Source organism: Myotis yumanensis, unplaced genomic scaffold (genome assembly GCF_028538775.1).
Source record: "Myotis yumanensis isolate MYYU_CA2020_CCGP unplaced genomic scaffold, mMyoYum1.0.hap1 SCAF_3, whole genome shotgun sequence".
NCBI lineage: Eukaryota > Metazoa > Chordata > Mammalia > Chiroptera > Vespertilionidae > Myotis > Myotis yumanensis.
In genome coordinates this window covers 101,863,052-101,884,518 of record NW_027223754.1, presented here as the reverse complement: position 1 = coordinate 101,884,518, position 21,467 = coordinate 101,863,052, and the positions used below count along the sequence as shown (strand labels likewise).

The following is a 21,467-nucleotide window of genomic DNA, read 5'->3' as shown; positions in this document are numbered from 1 at the left end:
GGATTCTGCGTGGGAACAGATGAGCAGAGGTATTAAGTAGCCACCAGGAGCAGCCAGGCTTAAGATGCAGGTAGAGGTTGGTACATACTAGATCTCAAGGTCTCCCTTTTACTTTTTTATGGCTTTCCCAGAATTTATGAGAATCATCTGGCAATTTTATCTTGACAAGTCCCGAGACTACTGACTTTCTCTGTCTTTTGAGAAAAACTCCCCCTACTCTCCTCCTCCAAATGACTGACTTCTTTGTTTGGTGGGCAAGATAAACTCCCCCTTCTCTCCCCTTCCCTTCCCCCTCCTCTTCTGCATTCTTTGGTTAGGAAGGAGAGGTATTAACCATCTGTTCTCAAGTGTCCTTGGCTGGGAAAGATAAGATTTTGCTGCAGACTAGCTGCAAGTTGCCCAAGCTGTTTGGCCTTGTTTAATTTTCTTGTCTCAGTTTCCTCCTGCACTGGAATCTTCTTAGCTTCTTAATATTCTTCTATAGAACCCCCCAGGATTTGCTGACAAATCAATTTGGGAATTAGGGAAGGATAGGAGTGAAGGATGAGCCCACTGGCTAGCCAGGAATCCTGGAGAATGGAGCTGCCCTCACCAGGTGTGGGAGGAATGCAAAGCAGCAGCTGAAAGGGTATGGTTGTGTTCCTAGTGGTGGAGATTCTGTGGGCAGTTGCACACATGCATCTGGAGTTTGGAAGAGGCTTCAGCTGGAGAGAGATTCCAGAGCCCACCACATAACTCTGGCATTTAAATTCCTAAGTTTCTGGCACATGTAGCATTAAAGCTAAGATGGAGTAAAATCAGCAGGTGGACAGGAAGTGAAGGAGAGGAAGGGGGGAACCATTAGAGGAGACTGAGAAGCAGTAGTGAAGCAGGAGTAACACCTAGAGGGTGAGGTGTCCCAGAAGCCAAAAGGAGAATGTGTTTCCTGGATGGAGTTGATCAGATGTGTGGCCAGCTCTGCTGCTGGATAGGTAGGCTGAAGATAGGACTGGCCAGTGCATTGGTTGGCATGGAGGCCCAGAGGATTTGGCAGCAGCTATTCCAGCAGAGGCATCAAGCAGAAGCCACCTAAAGGTGGATCCAGAGTGTGGAATACTGTTGGAGGCAGAGAAAACAGATGGAAGGAGTGAGAGTGAAAGCCGCGAGGGACTGTGGTAATGGAGAAAAGTAGGAAGAAAATAAGAGCATGAGACAGTGTGTGTAATGATCTGTGGATTATTAGTTCCTGGTGGGTGATAGAAGGGGGTCAAGAAAGTCTTTTGAGGAGGTGACATTTTAGCAAAGACCTGAAGAAGGTGAGGGTGTGGGTCCAGTGAGGTTTGGAGCAGCCATTGCAAGGGTGTACCTGGAATGTTTTAGGAATAATAGAGGCCTAGCGCCTTTCCAATCCCTGGGAATGTCCAGATTCCCTTAAGTCATGTGTCACACTACAGATACCATGGTGACAATTTCTCCCCTTCCTCTAGGCCTGCAGCTGGCTGTAGATATGGCCAGTCTCCAGATCCACATCAACTGGGGTCGAAGCCAGCTTCGAGGGCTCCAGGAGAAACTCAAGCAGCTTGAGCTTGGGGCTGCCTAACCTGTGGCCACAGAAGAAGACAATGAGTTCAGTTGTTCTTTGATGTGGTTGCTTTATTTCAGGCCTTCTTCCTTCACAGCTTGCTCGGCCCCTACCACTACCACCCCATCCCAGACAGCTAGTCACCCCCACCTTAAAATTTTTCCAGTCTGCTGTTTCCAACTTTGTTATATGTGAAAGTTTAAAGAGGCAAACTGAGTAATGTTCAAAGTCACTACTATGAAACCACTTCCAGTCCTTGTTCTAGGACACACTCATATGGGGAGGGTCAAAGCTGTTAGGTTAGTTTATATTAGGGAGCAACAGAGCAATCTCATGCATAAATCACTGCAGGAGAAGTAGTGCATAGCTAGTGGCAGAAAGGACAAGAAGTAGGTGCTTCAGTTTCACTAGATCCTCAAAACTGATTTTGATGGAAAGAAAAAAAGATACATGGCTAGCAGATCAGGAGAATGGTTTCACGTCGATAACAAACACAATTACCTGCATACATGGGCAGCCCTTGGCAGGTTTTAAGCCAAAAAGTAAAAAAGATCTAACCTAGATTTTCAAATGAGCTATAGGAAGAGACCTTTCAGGTTTTGAAACACCTGCCTTCTATCTTTTCAGTAGTGAGACTGAACCTTTTGTAATTTGTTAAAAGGCCAATTGTATTTGCTATTCTGGGAACTCTGTCCTTATTTCATTTTCCTACTGGGTTGTGGATATTTTTCGCAGTTTTTAAAGAGCTAATTTTTATGCTTGGGGAAAATTGGTTCTTTGTTCACAATATGAGTGATTTTTTAGTTTGTTTTTTAACTTTATGGTGGTTTTTTTTTAATGGTTTTTAAAAAAATAACTTTATTGTAAAATAAAACATATTACATTATAGAACCACACAGAATAATTGAAAAGCTTAATGAATAATTAAAGTGAAAGCTATAGTAACCATCACCCAACTTGTGTTTCTTAGCCTGTTTTGTTTTACATTTTATTTTTTCATCACCATTTATCCCCACATACCCTCTTCCAACCTCTTCCTCCCTGCTGCAATCACCACACTGTTGACCCTGTCCATAAGTTCTCCTTTTTTTTTTTTCCCCTCAATCCCTTCATCCCCCACTTCAACCAGAGCTTCAATTTCACTAGTAGTGATCTAATCACATTCCCTGGTTCTTCCTGATTTAGTTTTGGAAGATTATATGTTTCTAGAAATCTATCCATTTCTTCCAGATTTCCAATTTGTTGGTATATTTCTTAGAATTCTTTGTATTTCTGTGGTGTCAGTTGTTACTTTCATTTCTGATTTTATTTGAATCCTCTCTATTTCTTTCTTGATGAGTCTTGTTAAGGGTTTGTCAATCTTGTTTCTTTTCAAAGAACCAGCTCTTGCTTTCATTGATCTTACTGCTATTTCATTTCTACTCTGATCTTTATTATTTTCTTCCTTCTACTCTGGGCTTTCTTTTTTTTTCAGATTCCTTTAAGTATAAAGTTAAATTGTTTATTTGCGCTTTTTGTTGTTTCTTGAGGTGGCCTGTAATGCTATGAATTTCTCTTTTAGGACTATTTTCCCTGTGACCCACAGATTTTGGGTTGTTGTGTTCTCATTTCATTTGTTTCAAGGTATCTTTTGATTTCTTCCTTGATCTATTGTTAAGCCATTCATTGTTTAGTAATATGTAATTTAGTCTCCATATCTTTGTGGGTTTTTCAGTTTTCTTCTTGTGATTGATTTCAAGTTTCATGGCATTATGGTCAGAGAAGATTCTTGATATGATTTCAGTCATAATTTATTGAGACTTGTTTTATATCCTAACATATGGTCTATTCTAGAAAATGTACCATGGGCACTTAAAGGGAATGTATATACTGCTGTTTTGGAGTGAAATGCTCTGATGATATTGATTAAATCCATTTGGTGTGGTGTGTCACTTAAGACCACCGTCTCCTTGTTGATTTTTCTGTTTGGATGATCTTTCTATTGATGTCAATGGGGTGATAAAATCCCCTACTATAACTGTATTACTGTCTTTCCTTTTATGTCCATCAAGATTTGCTTTACATATTTAGGTGCTCTTACTGTTCGTTACATAAATGTTTACAAGGATTATATCCTGTAGGTGGATTGCTCCCTTTATCATTATGTAGTGTCCTTCTTTGTCTATTACTATAGCCTTGGTTTTAAAGTCTATTTTCTTACATAGTATTGCTACCCAAGCTTTTTTTTCTTTTCCATTTGCATGAAATATCTATTTCCATCCCTTTACTTTTTGTCTGTATCTTTTGTTCTGAGGTGGACCTCATGAAGGCAACATATACACGAGTCTTATTTTCTTATCCATTCAGCTATCTTATGTCTTTTGATTGGAGCATTTAAGCCTTTACACTTAAAGTGATTATTGATAGGTATGTATTTATTGCCATTTTATTTTTTAAATTATGTTCCTGGTTTTGTTTTTTTTTTTGTTTTTTTTCTTGTTCTCCTTCACTTCTCTTTTTTAAAAAAAATATATTTTTATTGATTTCAAAGAGGAAGGGAGAAGGAGAGAGAGATAGAAATATCAGTGATGAGAGAGAATCACTGATTGGCTGCCTCCTATATGCCCTGACTGGGAATTGAACTGTGACCTGGTCCATAGGTCGACACTCAACCGCTGAGCCACGCTGGCTGGGCTTTTCCTTGCTTAGTCTTCTTCTCCTTCCTCTTCTCCTTGTCTTTCTCCTTCTCTTTGTCCTTCTCCTCTTCCTCCTCTTTCTTCTTGTTCTTCAAGTCCTTTAACATTTTTTAAAATACTGTTTTGTTAGTAAGAAAGTACTTTAGCTTAAGCCCTTTATTTCTCCTTTAATTTTAAATGATAACCTTGCTGGGTAAAGTAATCTTGGTTCTAGGTCCTTGTTTTTTATCACTTTGAATATTTCACACCAATCCCTTCTGGCCTGAAATGTTTCTGTTGAGAAATCAGCTGACAGTTTTATGAGAGCTCCCTTGTAGGTTCCTTTCTCGTGGCTTTTAAGATTCTCTGTCTTTAACTTTTGCCATTTTATTTATGATGTAACTTGGTGTGGGCCTCTTTGGGTTCATCTTGTTTGGAACTCTGTGTTTCCTTGTATGTCTTTTTCCTTCACCAGGTTAGGAAAGTTTTCAGTCATTATTTCTTCAAATAGGTTCTCAATCCCTTGCTTTCTCTCTTTTCCTTCTGGTATCCCTATGACATGGATTTTGTTGCACTTCACGTTGTCACAAGGTCCCTTAAACTATACTCATTTTTAAAAATTATTTTTTCTTTTTGATGCTTTGAGTGGGTGTTTTTTGTTTACCAAATCGCTGATTTGATCCTCTACTTCACTGAGCACTCTGTTTATTCCTTCAGTGTATTCTTGATTTCAGATTTGACGTTCTTCATTTTTGACTGGTCTTTTCTATGCTGTTCTTCATTTTTGACTGGTCCTTTGTCATGCTGTTGAGCATCCTTATAATGATTACTCTGAACTCTATTTGATAAATTGCTTACCTCCATTTCATTTAGCACTTCTTGTGGAGAATCCTCTTGTTCCTTCATTTGGGGCCTGTTTCTTTGTCTCTGCATTTTAGCTGCCTCTTTGTGTTTATTTCTATGTTTTAAGTAGATCTGCTATGGCTCCCTGTTTTGGTAGGGTGGCTTTATGTAGTCAGTGACATGTGGGACCCAGTGGTGTAGTCTCCTTGATCACATTAGCTGGGTACTCTAAGAATATCCCTTGTGCATGTTATGTGGGTCCTCCTGTTATAATTCAGTCTTGATTGCTGTTGGTCCATTTGTATGTGGGATCAACACTCAGGCTGGCTGGTAGTGAAGCTCAACCCCCAATACAGCATGAAAATTACTATGCAGGTGCTGATCATACGAAGTGGAATTTGCCTCAGGATGGTTTTGTGCCTGCTGAAATCTCCCTATGGATATACTGTTTGTGAAGCTTATTGGATCCTGCTCTGTTGTCTAGAACTGGTCACTGGGTGTAATAGTTCTGGGCCTCTTTGGTGGGGCCCTGGTGCAGGCCAATGTCAAATGCTGTCTGTGACTGCCTCTGGGCAACCTGTTTGGAGCTATCAGCGATCCACAGCTTGTGGCTCCCTCTACTGGGCCTGGGTGTGTATAGGGAGAACCAAGCTGTGCACCAAAGTCTGCTTCATACATATATATATATATAGTAGGTCCTCGGGTTACATCGGAGATCCGTTTCTACGGTGCGACGTAACGCGATTTTCGCCGTAAGTTGGAACCCACCTACATAAGCACCTATGTCACAGACATGGAGCACATACACAGCAGTAATGACGTGAAAGAGTAAAAAAAAATTAAAAGATAACAATTTCTGACCTTTACTTATGGTAAATAAATAATAAATCATGCAAGACTGAAGATACAATTATTGTCTTTAGAAAAGTCAGCCACTGGGTGTTTAAACAATGTTTCATTACTAAAGTTGTAAAGAAACCTGGGTTAAGCTTGGCAGGCAGCCTGGTGTAATAGTCTCTAAGAATAGTGGTACATAAAACCCTGAGTGTCCTTTTTAGTTATCTCAATTGAAATGAACAAAGAAATGAGCAGCAGCAGTCAGTCTTGAGTAGATGTAAGGGTAACTGGAGGCATATGCAGAGGCACCGAGCCTGGCTATAGTGGGACTTTTATGAGGGGCTGCAAACTTGATCTTCCCGCTATGGCCTCCTGAATCTTGACCACAGTTCTCAGAAGAGACCTGTTATAAAATTTGGGTTTATATTAAAAATAATAGGAAGTCATTGAGACATTTCAAGTAGGGAGGTGACGTGATCTATTTTATATTTTACATGACCAGCCTGTCTGTGGTGTGAGAGTAGATTAGAATGAATGGAGACAAATGAACATAGGAAGCTACTGGTAACACCTAAGCCATAAAGGATGGAGGCCTGAACTAATAGGAAGTGGAGAATGTACATAAGGGACATCTGGTGGCTGATTAAATGTAGGAAGTGAGCCCTGACTGGTTTGGCTCAGTGAATGAGCGTAGGCCTGCGGACTGGAGGGTCCCAGGTTCGATTCTGGTCAAGGGCATTAAAAAAATAAATAAATGTAGGAAGTGAGGGACAAGGTGACATTGAGAAAAGAGAACCCTAGGTTATTAAAGAGCTAGTTTATTAAAGAGCTCATTTAAGCATAATGAGAAATGTAGCAAAATATTGGTAATAGACAGTAGGGTTGTGGTATTGCCTTTCAGTTCTTCTTCACCAAGGATCTAGGGATGTTTTTTGTCTTGGTCTGTTCAGAGCATTTTTTATCAGCTGGATTCTCTGTAACCTGCTTGACCTCTGCTGTGGCCCACATCAAAAGAGCTATCATTTTCAGAGGATAATCTATGTCCTGAAATCTGCTATGGACTGAATTGTGCCACCACCCCAAATTTATCTGATGAAGTTCTAACCACCAATGAGACTATATTTAGAGATGCAGCCCATAAGAAGGTAATAAAGGTTCAAATAGGTCATAAGGGTGGGTCTTAACCTGATAGAACTGGTGTCCTTACAAGAAGAGGAAGAAATATGAGTGCTTGTCCTCTCCAGACACCCACATATATGAGAGGCCACGTGAGCACACAGTGAGAAGGCAGCCATCTATAAGCCAGGAAGAGAATTCTCACCAGAAACCAAACCTGCCAACAGCTTTGTCTTGAACTTCTGGCCTCCAGGACTATAAGGAAATGAGTTTCTGTTTTTTAGACTACCTAGTGGCATTTGTTAAGGCATCTGTGGTATTTTGTAACAGCAGCCCAGCAGACTAACAGTGTTAACAGGTAAGTATTGTCATTTTCATTTATAGATGATGATGAGGCTTGGCATTTGACTTGACTAAGATCCCACAGGCAGTAGCAGCTCACCCTCTGCACTCCAATGGATCCTTCCTTATATATCAGCCCTTTGTTTCCTCAGAGAATCATCTGGGCTTACCTGGGAAGTACCAAGTCTTCACCAATTCTATTTCTAAGATCCTAGCTGCTAGTCTTCCTTTCAGCCTGCTGTGCAGACCCATAAAATTGTAGCAGGATAGTAAGAAGCTAGGAAAATCCCTGGGGAAGTAGAACAAGGAAACAGACAAAATTAAACAAGGCCAAACAGTTTGGGCAACTTATAGCCAGCTTGTGAATCACATGACCTTATCTTCTCCAACCAAGGACACTTGAGAGCAAATGGTTTATACCCTCCTCCATAATCAGAAAATGCATAGCTTAAATCACCCTGGCCTGGGAAACTAGAGAACAAAGACCCAATTAAGGCCATTTGTGCCAGCTAAACCCAAGGACAGAGGACAGAGGGAAACAAATAATAAAAATCCCGTTAAAGCCAGACAAACCTAAGATAAAACAGACCAAAGAAAGATAGAACAGACCAAAGAATAATTTAAAAAATTCCCAATACACTCATTTGAGGTATCAGCATATTAAAAATGCACCTGGCAAGCTGATGAATATTCTACCAAAACCCTCCCCTAAGAGTCACATCTGCAAGAAAATGAGAGAGAGAGAGACAGAGAGAAAAGAAGAAGAAGAAGAAGGAGGAGGAGGAGGAGGAGGAGGAGGAGAAGGGGAGGGGGAGGAGGAGGAGGAGGAGGAGAAGAAGAAGGAGGAGGAGGAGGAGAAGAAGAAGAGGAGGGGGAGGAGGAGGAGGAGGGGAAGAAGAAGAAAAGAAAAAGAAGAAGAAGATGAAGAAGAAGAAGAAGAAAGAAAAGAAGAAAGAAGAAGAAGAAGAAAACCCTCAGTTCAAAGATTCAATGCTCACTCTAAAGCAGGCCCATGCCCGATCCTAGGCGTGAACTTTTTATTTCTTCCTAAATTCTAAGGATGTCCAGGAGACTTGCAGCTAGGATAGCATTCGGCAGTGCAGCTTGACCTGAGATCACCCCCTGATCCTGTTTCTAAGGCCCCCTTTTCTCTCACTTCCCAGTGACTTAAAGCAGCCCAGCCTTGGCTCACTTCATTCCTAGAAAGCCAAAGCAGAGCACCACCTGGGCTCCCCCTGTTATTTCTTCTACCCTAATTTCTTCCTTTGTTTCTCTGTCCCCAGGGCTGATAAACATACTCAAACCCACCTGGACTTGTATTAAGAAATCTTTCCTACATAAAGTTAAGAACCCACACACTATAGGCTGGCCTGAGGCAGACCTGCTGTGGGCCAGCCCATGTCCTGTAACAGAATGGTGGAACTTCAAGGCCAACTCTGAAAAACTACTCAGTCTTCCCAGTCTCAGAGGTCCTGAGCTCTGCTGCACCATTGTCCTCTCACAATAGCAAGGGGATTGTAAATCATCTATAAACTTCTCTGCAGTATACTGCTTTGCTGTATGTAATTTCATAGGAGACTCCAGCACCTCACCATGTTATGGAATTGGAATGTTGCTAGTTTTTTTTAAAGATATGTTTTGTTGATATTAAAGAGTGAGGAAGGGAGATAGAGAGAAACATCAATGTAAGAGAGAGAAATCGATCAGCTGCCTCCTGCATGTGCCCTGACTATGGATTGAATATGAAACTTGGTTATATGTCCTGACCAGGAATCGAACCCACCACCTTCTGGCATTGGAACATTGCTCCAACCACAGAACCACACTGGACAGGGCACAATGTTGCTAGATTTAAAGAGGAGCTTTTTCTAATTTAATTGTTTATTGTTACCTTTGTGTAAGATACCTAAGCTTGTAATACCCTTGTTTTAAGTATAGTTGCACAAGGTCCCTACTGAAGCAACTTCTTATGTTTTAGTGTGAACCAGATGAAATGACTGTTTTGGAGGTCAAAAAACGATCCAATATCAGCAATTTCATAAATGCAGTTGCCCCTCATCCCTCCCTCCTCTATCCCACTTGGTAACTCATGCCCCCCTCTGATAGCTCCAGGTCCCTAACTGTGAAAAGGGTTAAGCAATTAGTTTAATACTGGAAGGGATAAGGTCTAGAGAGGATAGAAGCATCATGGCCTGAAGAATTAAAATAACCGTAAACCAAGGACAGAGGTATTTCTGGCCTGAGCAGCTAGGAGAGTTATAGGGGTAATAAAACATCTCTGGGGAAAAAAAAGAGGCTATTTTACTTTTTTGAGCAGAGAAGACAGCAGACAGCAGTTTCAGTCTCAAGGCTTGGCAGGATAAGATTGCTAGGTACCATAAGATAAATAATAACTCCAACTTAAACAAATAAGTTGGATATGTGAAGGACAAAAAAAAGTCACAGGATATTGGGGAAAAGGAAACATTTTCACAGAGAATAGAGGAATGTTACAAAATAAAAAGAAAGAGGGGAGAACCATGTGGGCTTTGACTTTAGCAGAGTGACCAATGGGGAAAGCACGGAGGTCCTAAGTTGGGAAAGGGTCCAATTGAAAAGGGTCATTAAAAAAAAAAGCTACAGCTTTTATAAATGCCTTAAGACAAATAAAGCAGTGGCCACCCTCTTTAAGGGACCCCCCACCCCACCCTGTCTCTCCATGCCACGAGAGACAGTCTTAGAATTAGAATTAGGGTTTTAGAAATAGCATCTGTTTGCAATAAAATTTCTTCTGCTTGCAATAAAATTTCTGTACTTCTTGCTACCACCTTTTGTCCATGGCTTCATTCTTCGAATTCATCTGGACAAGAACCCAGGAAAGAAATCACCCTTGTAACCCTGCTTAATAAAAACCCCGAATTAGTTGGTGCATTGGCTGGGAACTTAGAAGCTGACCTCTTTACATCAAACAGTGAGCATATGAAGGACCCACAGATTCTATCCCTTCCTCTGCTATCCCTTTATAATTTTGCAGACATTATTAGGCATCTGCCAGCCACTTAAACCTGGCTGCCATCTTATGCAGGTATTTCTCCTTTCTCCTTTATTCTCCCGCCCATACTCATGCTCCACCTCTAGGGCCAAATTAAAGAGGGCATGGGTCAGTCAAATTAAGAGCCACAAGGGTGACTACCACATAAAAAGTCTCCCATGGGAGGTTAAACTGGTGATAGGTCAGGTTAGAGTATTAGGCTTCCCACCAGTTGCAAGACAAAGCTGGCCATTGATTAAATGAGTGCTTGGATCCAGCACTGAAAAACAAATGCAGCAAGTCCTCCCTCTTGAATGTCCGTATGTAAGGGCCAAGTGGGGGTGCCTGGGGTCAATCCCTAAGACCAGCAGAGGCCTCATAGGAATACAACTGTAATTAAACTTTGGCCCACCGGGGAGTGCACATAAGAGTTGGTCAATCACTTGCCCTAGCTGATTTGGCTCAGTGGATAGAGTGTCGGCCTGTGGACTAAAGGGTCCCAGGTTCAATTCTGGCCAAGGGCACATGCCCGGGTTGTGGGCTTGATCCCCCCAGTAGGGTATGTGCAGGAGGTAGCCAATCAATGATTCTCTCTCATCATTAATGTTTCTATCTCTCTAACTCTCACCCTTCCTCTCTGAAATCAATAAAAGTATTTAAAAAAAAAAAAAAGATTTTGTCACTCAGCACTCTGGGCCCTCACAGTTGTCCTAGACAGCTGGGGAGAGAAACCAAGACACATATGTGAAATCAGCACAGTTGGACCCACAACACAAGTCCACTCTCCGACCCAGATCCCACTCAGCCTTTTCTTCTGCTTTCTATCTCAGTGGTATTAGGTCAGATGGCATCCAGCCAGGATCCCTTTGTTCATAACCAGTTTGGCCCCCAGTATGACCACTGTCTCCTCGGTCCAGACCCTAAATTCTCAGTCTCCATTTGCACAAGCCTCTTTGATATAGAGGGAGTCAGAGTCCTATGAAAGCTCCTGGGCGAGGTAAATATTCCCCAAGACATCTATTGGGGGGCAGCCATCTTCTTCCCACTCCTAGCATGTGATCCTGGCCCTGAATCTTCTCGGCAGACATACCAGGAATTAATTACAGGTCTCTGTCATTTCTGCCACTACCCCTGTGAAGGTTTTAGTCTTTTAAGTATTTACTCTCAGTACAAGCAGGTTTTTCCCAGGCAGTTTTACTGTGTACAGAATTAGAGGTTTTATTGCACCTGAGGGGCCAATTCCTCAGGTGGAAGAGGATACTTGATTCATTAGGCATGATAAAGGGACAATCCTGCAGGAGGTTAATGATCAATGCCTCCTGATGGGAGCATCCTGGTGGGGGTTAGTTTAAGTTCAGAAGAGCTCTCCAGAGCCCTTGGAATTCTAGGTTGGAACTCAAAGTAATCTGCATGCAGCAGATATTAATATCAGCCTTACAAGAGGGCCTGAGGGTGTTATAGAAATATTCCTATCATTGGGCACACAGCAGAAAGCAAACTTGGATATGCACCGCTTCCCTCAGGACAGGGAGAGTAGAAAGGATGGCTCGGCATGGGCGCAGGTCCCCAAGTTCAGAGAGTAAGTATGGATAAGTCTGCCAGACCCTCATCTTCGACCCTACATGGTGAGGCAATATTTTACTCCTTGCCAGTGAGAACTCCCAGTACCCTTAGCCAGGAAGGGGGCATCCCCCTCAGGGCAAAGGGAGAGTCACAAAGGATGCTGAATGTCCTTTTGTGTGTTCCCTTATAGATGGGAAGTGTGTTGTCCACACTGCATAAAGACAGACCCTTAGGGTGTATTCTTAAGAATTGGGATGATTTCTACTCACAAACGTTAAAGAAGAGATGTTCTGCACTCAGGCCTGGCCCCAGTATCATCTTTCAGATGGGGAGTGTTGGCCCCCAGAGGGAAGCCTTAAGTATAACACCATCCTGTAGTTAGATCTTTTCTGTAGGAGGGGAGGGAAATGGCCAGAAGTCCCATATGTCCAGGCTTTCTTTGCTCTAAGGGATAAGCCAAATCTATACAAGAACTATAAACTTGATCACTCCCTCCTGGCAATAGTAACCCAAAACCCACCAGAGGTAAAAAAGAAGAATGAAAAGGCTCCAGTACCACCAGAGCCCTTTTGCCCTCCATCTGAATCCCCATGTGAATTATTTTGTCTCCCTTATCTTGGACTTCCAGAAAAAGTGCCTCCACCGGCATAAAAGCTAACACCCAAGACTGTCCCTACGCAGAATCACCCAGGAGGCCTCTACACCCTTATAGAACAAGTGGGTGAATTTGGGTGTATCAGAGTACAGGCCCCTTTCAGCCTTAAGGACCTGAGCTAAATAAAGAAAAACCTGGGTAAATTCTCACATAATCCTGATAGTTAAATTGAGGTCTTTCAGAGCCTAAATCAAATATTTGACCTATATCTCCAGGACTTAATACTCCTTCTAGAGCAAAGCTTGTCCCAAGAAGAGAAGGAAAAGATTTTGGCAGAGGCTCCAAACTTTGGCAATAATTATTATGTTTCTTGTGGACAAGACATCACAAATCCTGAAGAGAAAGAGAAATACTTGACAGGGTCTCAGGCAGTTTCCCTTGCAGACCCAGAGTGGGATCCTGATGTTAACATGTGGAAAATAAGACACTGTCAGGCTTCTATAATAATAAAAGGTAATATGCTAATTAGACCAGACAGCCAAACGACCTTCCAGACAAAGCCATGGCTGCGAGGGCCGAGTCCCTTGCACGAATTTCATGCATCGGGCCTCTAGTACATAATAAAAGGCATCAGGAGAAGCAAGTCTAAGCCTATTAATTACTCCAGACAAACAACCATCATCCAGGAGATTAATGAAAACCCCAGCACATTTTTAGAAAAACTCAGGGAGGCATTGATTAAGCATACCAATATAACCCCAGATTCATTAGAGAGGCAGTTAATTTTAAAAGAGAAATTTAGCCCTTGCCGGTTTGGCTCAGTGGATAGAGCGTCGGCCTGCTGACTGAAAGGTCCCAGGTTCGATCCCAGTCAAGGGCATGTACCTTGGTTGCAGGCACATCCCCAATAGGAGGTGTGCAGGAGGCAGCTGATAGATGTTTCTCTCTCATCGATGTTTCTAACTCTCTATCCCACTCCATTCCTCTCTGTAAAAAATCAATAAAATATATTTTTAAAAATGTTTTTAAAAAAAGATAAATTTATCATTCAATCAGATCCAGACATCAGGAGAAAACTACAAAAATTGGTTATTGGTCCAAGAGCACCTTAGACAATCTCCTGAAAGTCACCACCTCTGTGTTCTATAATAGAGACCAGGAGGAAGAGGACAGAAAGGACAGGAGAAACCAGGCCAAAACTAAAGTCCTTTGTGCCATGCTTCGGGAGAACAAGGGCCCCCAGTCAGAGCCAAGAGGCAGGTGGTCAGTCCCAGGCACCTCTTACAACTATGGCCAGGTTGGACATAGGGCTGGGTTGCCCCAAGGGGCATGGTGAACCCCCTAATTTATGTTCTGTCTGTCAAGGAAACCACTGGAAGTTGGACTGCCCTTGGAGATGAAGGTCCCTTGGGGCAGGGCAGCAACCTAGCTGGCCCAACAGGACTAATGGGGCCTGGGGTCTCCCCACCTGGCTCTTCATAGGACTGTCATTTTCACCCAGGAGCCCCGGTAAGCCTGACAGTTGAGGGAAAGAAAATTAATTTCCTCCTCGACATAGGAACCACTTTCTCCACACTTCTCTCTAACCCTAGTCAATTATCTTCAGAGGCAATAACCATTATAGATGTGTCTGAAAGGCCAATAAAGAAATATTTATCACCCTAACCGGTTTGGCTCAGTGGATAGAGCGTCAGCCTGTGGACTGAAAGGTCCCAGGTTCGATTCCGGTCAAGGGCATGTACCTTGGTTGTGGGCACATCCCCAGTAGGAGGTGTGCAGGAGGCAGCTGGTCAATGTTTCTCTCTCATCGATGTTTCTAACTCTCTATCCCTCTCCCTTCCTCTCTCTGTAAAAATCAATAAAATATATTTTTAAAAAAAGAAAAGAAATATTTATCTCAACCTTTAGGGTATAACTGGGTTGAGCTGTTCTCCCATGCCTTCCTAATAATGTCAGAAAACAAATTCTGGTGCACACAGAGTGGTTTACAGTACGAGATCTCAAGAATGCCTTTTTCTGTGTACCCCTGCATCCTGATCCACAATTTCTATTTGCCTTTGAAAATCCCAATAATCAGGACAGTCAACTAACATGGACAGTGCTGCCCCAGGGTCTTCGGGATAGCCCTCATTTATTTGGGCAGGCCTTATCAAAAGGCAGTTTAATTTCCCCAGCACTAAGGTCCCCCAGTATGTAGATGACCTTTTACTATGTGCCCCATTGGAGGAAATCTCTGAGGAAGGGACTAAGGCTTTACTAAATTTCCAGGTGGAAAAAGGCTATAAGGTTTCCAAAGCCAAGGCCCAGTTGTGTTCCTGTTCAGTTAAATTCCTAGGCCTTAATCTATCAAAGAGAACACGAGCTTTAGGAGAGAACCAGATAGGCCCTATTCTCAGCTTCCCTCAGCCCTGGACCCTAAAGCAATTGAGAGGCTTCTTGGGCATCACTGAATATTGAAGACTATGCATCCCTGGCTATGGAAAATGAACACGTCCACTTTACCAACTAATTGAAGAGGCACAGGACAGCCTCTCTATTTTAGTCTGGGAACCTGAGGCCAAACAGGACTTGAAACAACTAAAAAAAAAAGCCCTTTTACAGACACCAGCTTTAAGTCTCCCAACAGGCCAGGAATTCAACCTATATATAACAAAAAGGGGGGTAGCCTTGGGAGTCCTGACTCAACTTAGAGGACAGACCCAACAGCCATAGGATATCTAAGTAAGGAAATTAATATTATGGCTAAGGACTGGCCCTCCTACTTATGGGCAGTGGCAGCCATCACTCTTCTGATCCCTGAGACAGTTGAACTAACTTTGGGAAGGGACCTAATAATATCCATCTGTTTTGAATAAAGCCCTGGATGCCAGCACAGGAGGAGGATGGAGCTGTATTGCCATCATCTGAATCATGGGACTCCTACTTGTGTGAGCCTTTGAAGGACCTGAAACTTCTCTTTTGAAAGAATCCCAGAGAGTCGACAAGTGTCAGATAAATAACATGCTCTGGTATTTCTGGATAATCATTATTTTCATCTTCCTAATAGTTCTTATTTTGTCTTTTTGTGAGTGTCACTGAAACCCTAGGCTGGTACCTGGAGGAGACCTTTTCTACCCTTGCTAGGACACAGAAACACCATAAAATACTCCTACTTATATCCCCCTTTCTTGGCCCTCTGTATATACTATTCTTATTACTCATCTTTAGCCCTTGCCTACTTAACCTTTTGGTATATTTCATATCCTACCACTTAGAAACCCTGAAGCTGCAAATGGTCCTGAAAATGAAACCACAGATGGAGGCCACCGATTCCTTCTTCCTTGGACTCCTAGTTGCCCACCTCTGATGGGACCCTGACTGCTGTCCCAATCATCACCTCTGTCCAGTAGGAAGTAGCCAGAACAATTGATGCCCCCTGTCCCCAATGGTAGTTGGGGGTTTCCTAATCTACTTGCAATAAAGTTTCTTTTGCTTGCAATAAAGTTACTATACTTCTCACATATCACCTTTTGTCCGTGGCTTCATTCTTTGAATCCATCTGGACAAGACCTGGGAAAGAAATCACCCTTATACCTTGCTCAATAAAAAAAATAAAAGTAAAAAAAGAACAAACAAACGAAAGCAACTGCTTTCTACCACCCAGCCAGACAGTTTCCCAGGTCTGCATAGATACTGGGCCTGGGAGAAAAATGCACAAAAGAAGAGTGACAAATGTCCAGAGAGATAGAAGAAGGCTATAGAAACCAGGAGGCAGAGGATTTAAGAGGATATGACCTAGTGTGTTCCTCCCTCCCTAAGGCTACCACAACCATGGAATTTCTGGAGTGCCTCTATCAGGAGCAAGGAAGGCACTGGGAGCCCAAACGCCCTCTCCACTCCTATCCTGGCCTTGTGAATGGCCTTTGTACAACCTGGGTACTGCATTGACAATATAATGAAGAGAAAACAACTTTGTCATAATTCTCAACAAAGCCAGCCCAGCCTTTGGGCTAGCAGGTCCCAATTGGAAGATGTTGGCAGGATTTTGTAAGAAAGACCTTGTGGTTCAAGACAGGAACAAGGAAGGTTCTAGGTGAGCAAAAGCCTGTAACATCCTGTCACAGAGATGGTCTGATAAGGCCCTCAGAGGTGGGCCCAGTGGGAGTGTCCCAATGTGGGCTGGACTAGACCCAGAAGTTTAGATGAGCTGAGGTTTAAAGAAGAGGGAGGGGCTGTGCAGGAAGCCGCCCATTGTCTTCGCTAGCAGAGAAGTGCAAACGAGGATCCTGGAATGCTGGTGAACCTTGAACCCATGGCAAGGGCCAGAGTTATGCACCAATTGTCTAGTCCAGACAATTGGAGGCTCAAGTTATTTCCTGATCAAATAGTCTCAGAGTAAATCCTTCTAATATTTACTGACCTTTAAGATAGTCTGTCTGCTACCACAGTTACCTGCCTAAGAGCTAGATGTGTTTCAATATTGAATAAAAGGCTGGCGAGGCCTGGGCACCAGTGGAAGTTCTTCCCCTTGAGTTGGGCTTGCCTGTCTGGCCCCAATATTTCCAAATTATTTCTTGTCTCGTCTCTTTTCAGATCCTGAACCCTCAACCACACGGGATGTGGGGGAACATTCACAGGGCTGCCTTTCCTACAGTGCAGCTTGCTGATTTGGAGCAGACTGGTAGGTGCTGGGCTCTCATCAGGTGTGCTCTTTGCATTTTGGGAGGAGCTTTCTATGAATTGGTCAATTGGTTAGCATCCCCAACTTGGGAGAACTAAATGCTAACAGCACTCTCAGGGCATCAGGACAACCTACAACAGTGGTTCTCAACCTTGGCTGCACATTAGAATCACCTTGGAATCTTTTTAAAATCCTGATTTCTGGGCCTCATCCTCCGGAAATTCTGTTTCTTTGTTATGGGGTGGTGTGGGAAGAGCTCAGGAGATTTATCTCAGTGCTGCGGCAGATGCAATGGCGTGAGCACACTCCGCCTGCACAAGCTTCCTCGGCACACCAGGAAGTGGCATCGCCCGCCTGAGCTGACCTCCTAGAGCCCCTACATAGTACCCTGATCTTTCCTACTATTGGTTGCCCTATGGATGTTGTAAACTTCTGATTGGTCTGGAATGTTATATATACTGCTGCACTCACACAATAAAGTTGGATCTGCGTCACTGAACCGGTCCCCGGAGTCGGGCACGCTTCGTTAGGACTCCGTTGGCCTCACCCCCGCGGGACCCCCTGCTTCAGGGTGGGACCACAACATTAGTAACAAAGAAACAGAATTTCCGGAGGATGAGACCTGGAAATCAGGATTTTAAAAAGATTCCCAGGTGATTCTAATGTGCAGCCAAGGTTTGGAACCACTGACCTACAAGGACAGGGCTGGCAGCTGAACACAGTTTATGGTCTTCTCATTTAAAAGAGGTATTCCCTTAGATAGGGGAAGAACTCAAAAGAATATTCAGTAGCTTTCCAGGTGTGTCCTTTCAGGATTGTGTTCTCCACTGATTGGTTGGCACCAGGGCAGGGAGTCATTATTCAATGCAGCTGGTCCTGAGGTCAGCTGTGGTAGATTTTGTTGCTCTTCTGTGCTTGAGCTGAAATACAACTGAGGCATAGATGTTATCTCTAGGGAGAAAAGGTCAGGGGGTTCAAAATGCATGCCAGCAATATGCTAGGGGAGGAAAAGTCACCCTAAGACAGTGGTTCTCAACCTTGGCTGCACATTAGAATCACCTTGGAATCTTTTTAAAATCCTGATTTCTGGGCCTCATCCTCCGGAAATTCTGTTTCTTTGTTGTGGGTTGGGGCCACAACATTAGTAACAAAGAAACAGAATTTCCGGAGGATGAGACCCAGAAACCAGGATTTTAAAAAGATTCCCAGGTGATTCTAATGTGCAGCCAAGGTTGAGAACCACTGCCCTAAGAGAAAGGTCCCACCCTACAATTGTTCTTTGCTATGTACCTGGTGCATTCCGCCCTGGTGATCTTCTGTACCTGGTCTATTGTCCTTACTCTGATCATGTCTTACTGTCTACCACAATTTCAAGACCAACCTTTGATGAGAGTAGGTGTTTTAGAGGACACTTCTTCACTCCTTCACTCCGGAGTGTGGAGGAAAGGGGCCGCATGCTGACCTGACGAGCTCAGGAGAGGCCTGCATAGCAGTTTTGCAAACTCAGAGACCTAAGGTAACCACAAAGGATGCTCTAAAATTAAACTTTGACTAGAAGCAGTTATGGTGGGCGGTTACATCCTAAGTGGATATCTTCACTGATAAGGTCAACCTTTGCCGTAACTGAGCCTATCTGTTTTTTTGCATCTAGGATAACATATCCTTGGGATGTCTGGGTAACTTGTGACTTCCCTTTTTATGGAGCCCCTGGGGCACAACCAGGTGTGCTGGGTCCTGGGACAGATACCACAAATTCCTTCATCATCATGTTAATTAATGTGTCCATCATTTTACTTTTTATCCTGTCACAGAGGTTTCCCCGCTTCGCTTAATCCCACCTCCTTAAATCTGTCACCAATGAATTTCATGTATAAATATGGATGTGACCCTGCCATTCTCCGGAGCACTATCTCAATTCGTTGAGGTTCTGCTTCCCGGCATATGTCGACAGGAAGTATGCACATAAGCCTGAGCACAGAGAGGGGCAACTCCCTCAGAAGCAGACCAGCCAAAAAGCAGCAGAGGTGGATATTCTGGGTAGCTGGGGGAGGTGGTAGTAGTTTATAGTGTCAGAGTTGGGGCCTACACTGTGTGGTGAGGAAGACATCCTGGAAACCCTCAAGTTGCCCTACCCAGGTGGTTAACACTCATGAATACACCTTGAAGAGACACAAAAGAGCAGGGAGTTTGTAACACTAGTTCACTTTAGGACTATTTTGTTCTCTGTATTACCAGGGCTTAGAGGAGCTGAATGAGTAAGTAAATGATGCCCTATCTTGGTTGCTAAGTTGGTTGGAGCATTATCCCATACACCAAAAGGTTGCAAGTTCACTTCCCAGTCAGGGCACATACTTAGGTTGCCAGTTCAATCCCTGATTGGGGCACATATGGGAAGCAACCAACTGATGTTTTTCTCTCACATTGTTGTTTCTCTCTCTCTCTCTTCTCTCTCTCTTTCTCCCTTTGTCTCTCTCTAAAAAAATATCAGTGAAAACATATCCTCTGGTAAGGATTTAAAACAAAAAGAGTAAGTAAGGATATACCCTGACAAATGGAGGCCCCAGACATTAAGTTGGTATTTTCTGAAGCATCAGCCAAGAGAAAAATTATAACTCAAAGTTCCAGGGCCATCACAGAGGGGATAATAAAGATCTGGGATCTAGGAGACTCAGAGGTGGATCATCAAAGGGAATTCCTTGTGGTGTAGGAGCTAATCAATACCCCAAGTTAGAGAACCAGTTGATACTCACTACTAAGGACAACTCCTTGAGCAACTGAAATATCCAGGTGGATCATCTCACCTGGACAACTGATGATTTATAAAGAATCAGGACATTGAAGGTATGTCACCATGTTGCTGTGGACATATGATCATGATCCAACATTAAAGAATAAAGCAGTGACAGTGCCAAGACACACCTTGGATGTTGTTCTACCCTCATAATGCACCCACAAGGCCGGGACCCAAATGGGCCTTCATCTGATTAATGATAATGTATAGGTCTCATAGCTATATGGTAGGTGTGAGCAACAATATATCATAACTGCATGATATATGCAAACAATAGGCCATAACTGAGAGAGACCATTTTCATGTCATGGCATCACTGTCTTGTTTAAATAGATACTGCTGCCCCAACTTTTGTGGTCCTTACCAATGACCATGGGTTAGCATGTGGGCAACCACAACTATTACTCTGATGGAAGAACTCAGGTCACCATTCTTTTTTTTATTTTATTTTATTTTTTTAAAATATATTTTATTGATTTTTTTACAGAGAGGAAGGGAGAGGGATAGAGAGTTAGAAACATGGATCAGCTGCCTCCTGCACGCCCCCCAGTGGGGATGTGCCCGCAACCAAGGTACATGCCCTTGACCGGAATCGAACCTGGGACCCTTGAGTCCGCAGGCCGACGCTCTATCCACTGAGCCAAACCGGTTCGGCACCATTCTTTTTTTTAAAATACATTTTTATTTATTTCAAAGAGGAAGGGAGAGAGAGAGAGAGAGAGAGAGAGAAATCAATGATGAGAGAGAATCATCAATAGGCTGCCTCCTGCATGCCCCACAGTGGGGATAGAGCCAGCAACCCAGGCATGTGCCTGACCAGGAATTGAACCCGGGACTCTTCAGTCTGCAGGGGGACACTCTATCCACTGAGCCACACTGGCCAGGGCTCATGTCACCATTCTTGATGTGTAGGACTGGCCCACCCTTAGGACACAACCTGGACTTTCTCCATATCATACCATCTATAGGAGGCAGCAGAAGTAAATAAAAGATGGAATAAACTTCCAGAGAAGCAAATATACACAACCACCCCCACTCTAAGTCAGAGGACATGCTGTCTACCAAAGCAAGAAGAGCATATAGGAGCTATCAATAGGAAAAGAGGAGTATCCTCAATTCAACCTTTCCTTAATGCAGCTCAACATGGAGGGGTAGACATGGGGTAGATGTGGACATTATTCCATTGAGTACTTCTGTTTTCATTTCAGCAGCAGTGACTATGGGATCTATGAAGCTGGGGCCCAGCATCCTGTCTGAAGGAATGTGGACTCTGGACAGACCATAGTATCCCATTACCTCAAAGTTTCCTTTCCCCAGAACTCTTTCCATTTGCAACAGCATAGATGGACATGGAGAGCATTATGCTAAGTGAAATAAGCCAGTTGGAGAAAGATAAATATCACATAATCTCACTCATTTGTGGAATATAATGAACAACATAAACTGATGAACAAAAATAGAGCCAAAGGAAAAAAATATTTTAGAATATCATAGA

The 21,467-nt window shown here is 43.2% G+C and overlaps 1 protein-coding gene across 10 annotated transcripts in view; it reads left to right on the top strand.

Moving 5' to 3' along the window:
- CCDC115 (coiled-coil domain containing 115) overlaps positions 1–21,467 on the top strand; it is a 24,453-nt gene extending 2,986 nt beyond the window's left edge. Inside the window, exons 5-6 of one of the 10 annotated variants that reach the window (XM_070409212.1) lie at positions 17,094–17,181; positions 21,184–21,467. In XM_070409212.1, coding sequence (XP_070265313.1) covers positions 17,094–17,167 — 74 coding nt within the window. In that variant the 3' untranslated portion in view covers positions 17,168–17,181; positions 21,184–21,467. Of the gene's footprint in view, positions 1–1,466; positions 2,518–8,636; positions 10,254–15,775; positions 16,511–17,093; positions 17,182–21,180 lie in introns of those variants that run through there. The other 9 variants (XM_070409211.1, XM_070409215.1, XM_070409209.1 and 6 more) reach the window with 9 other exon arrangements.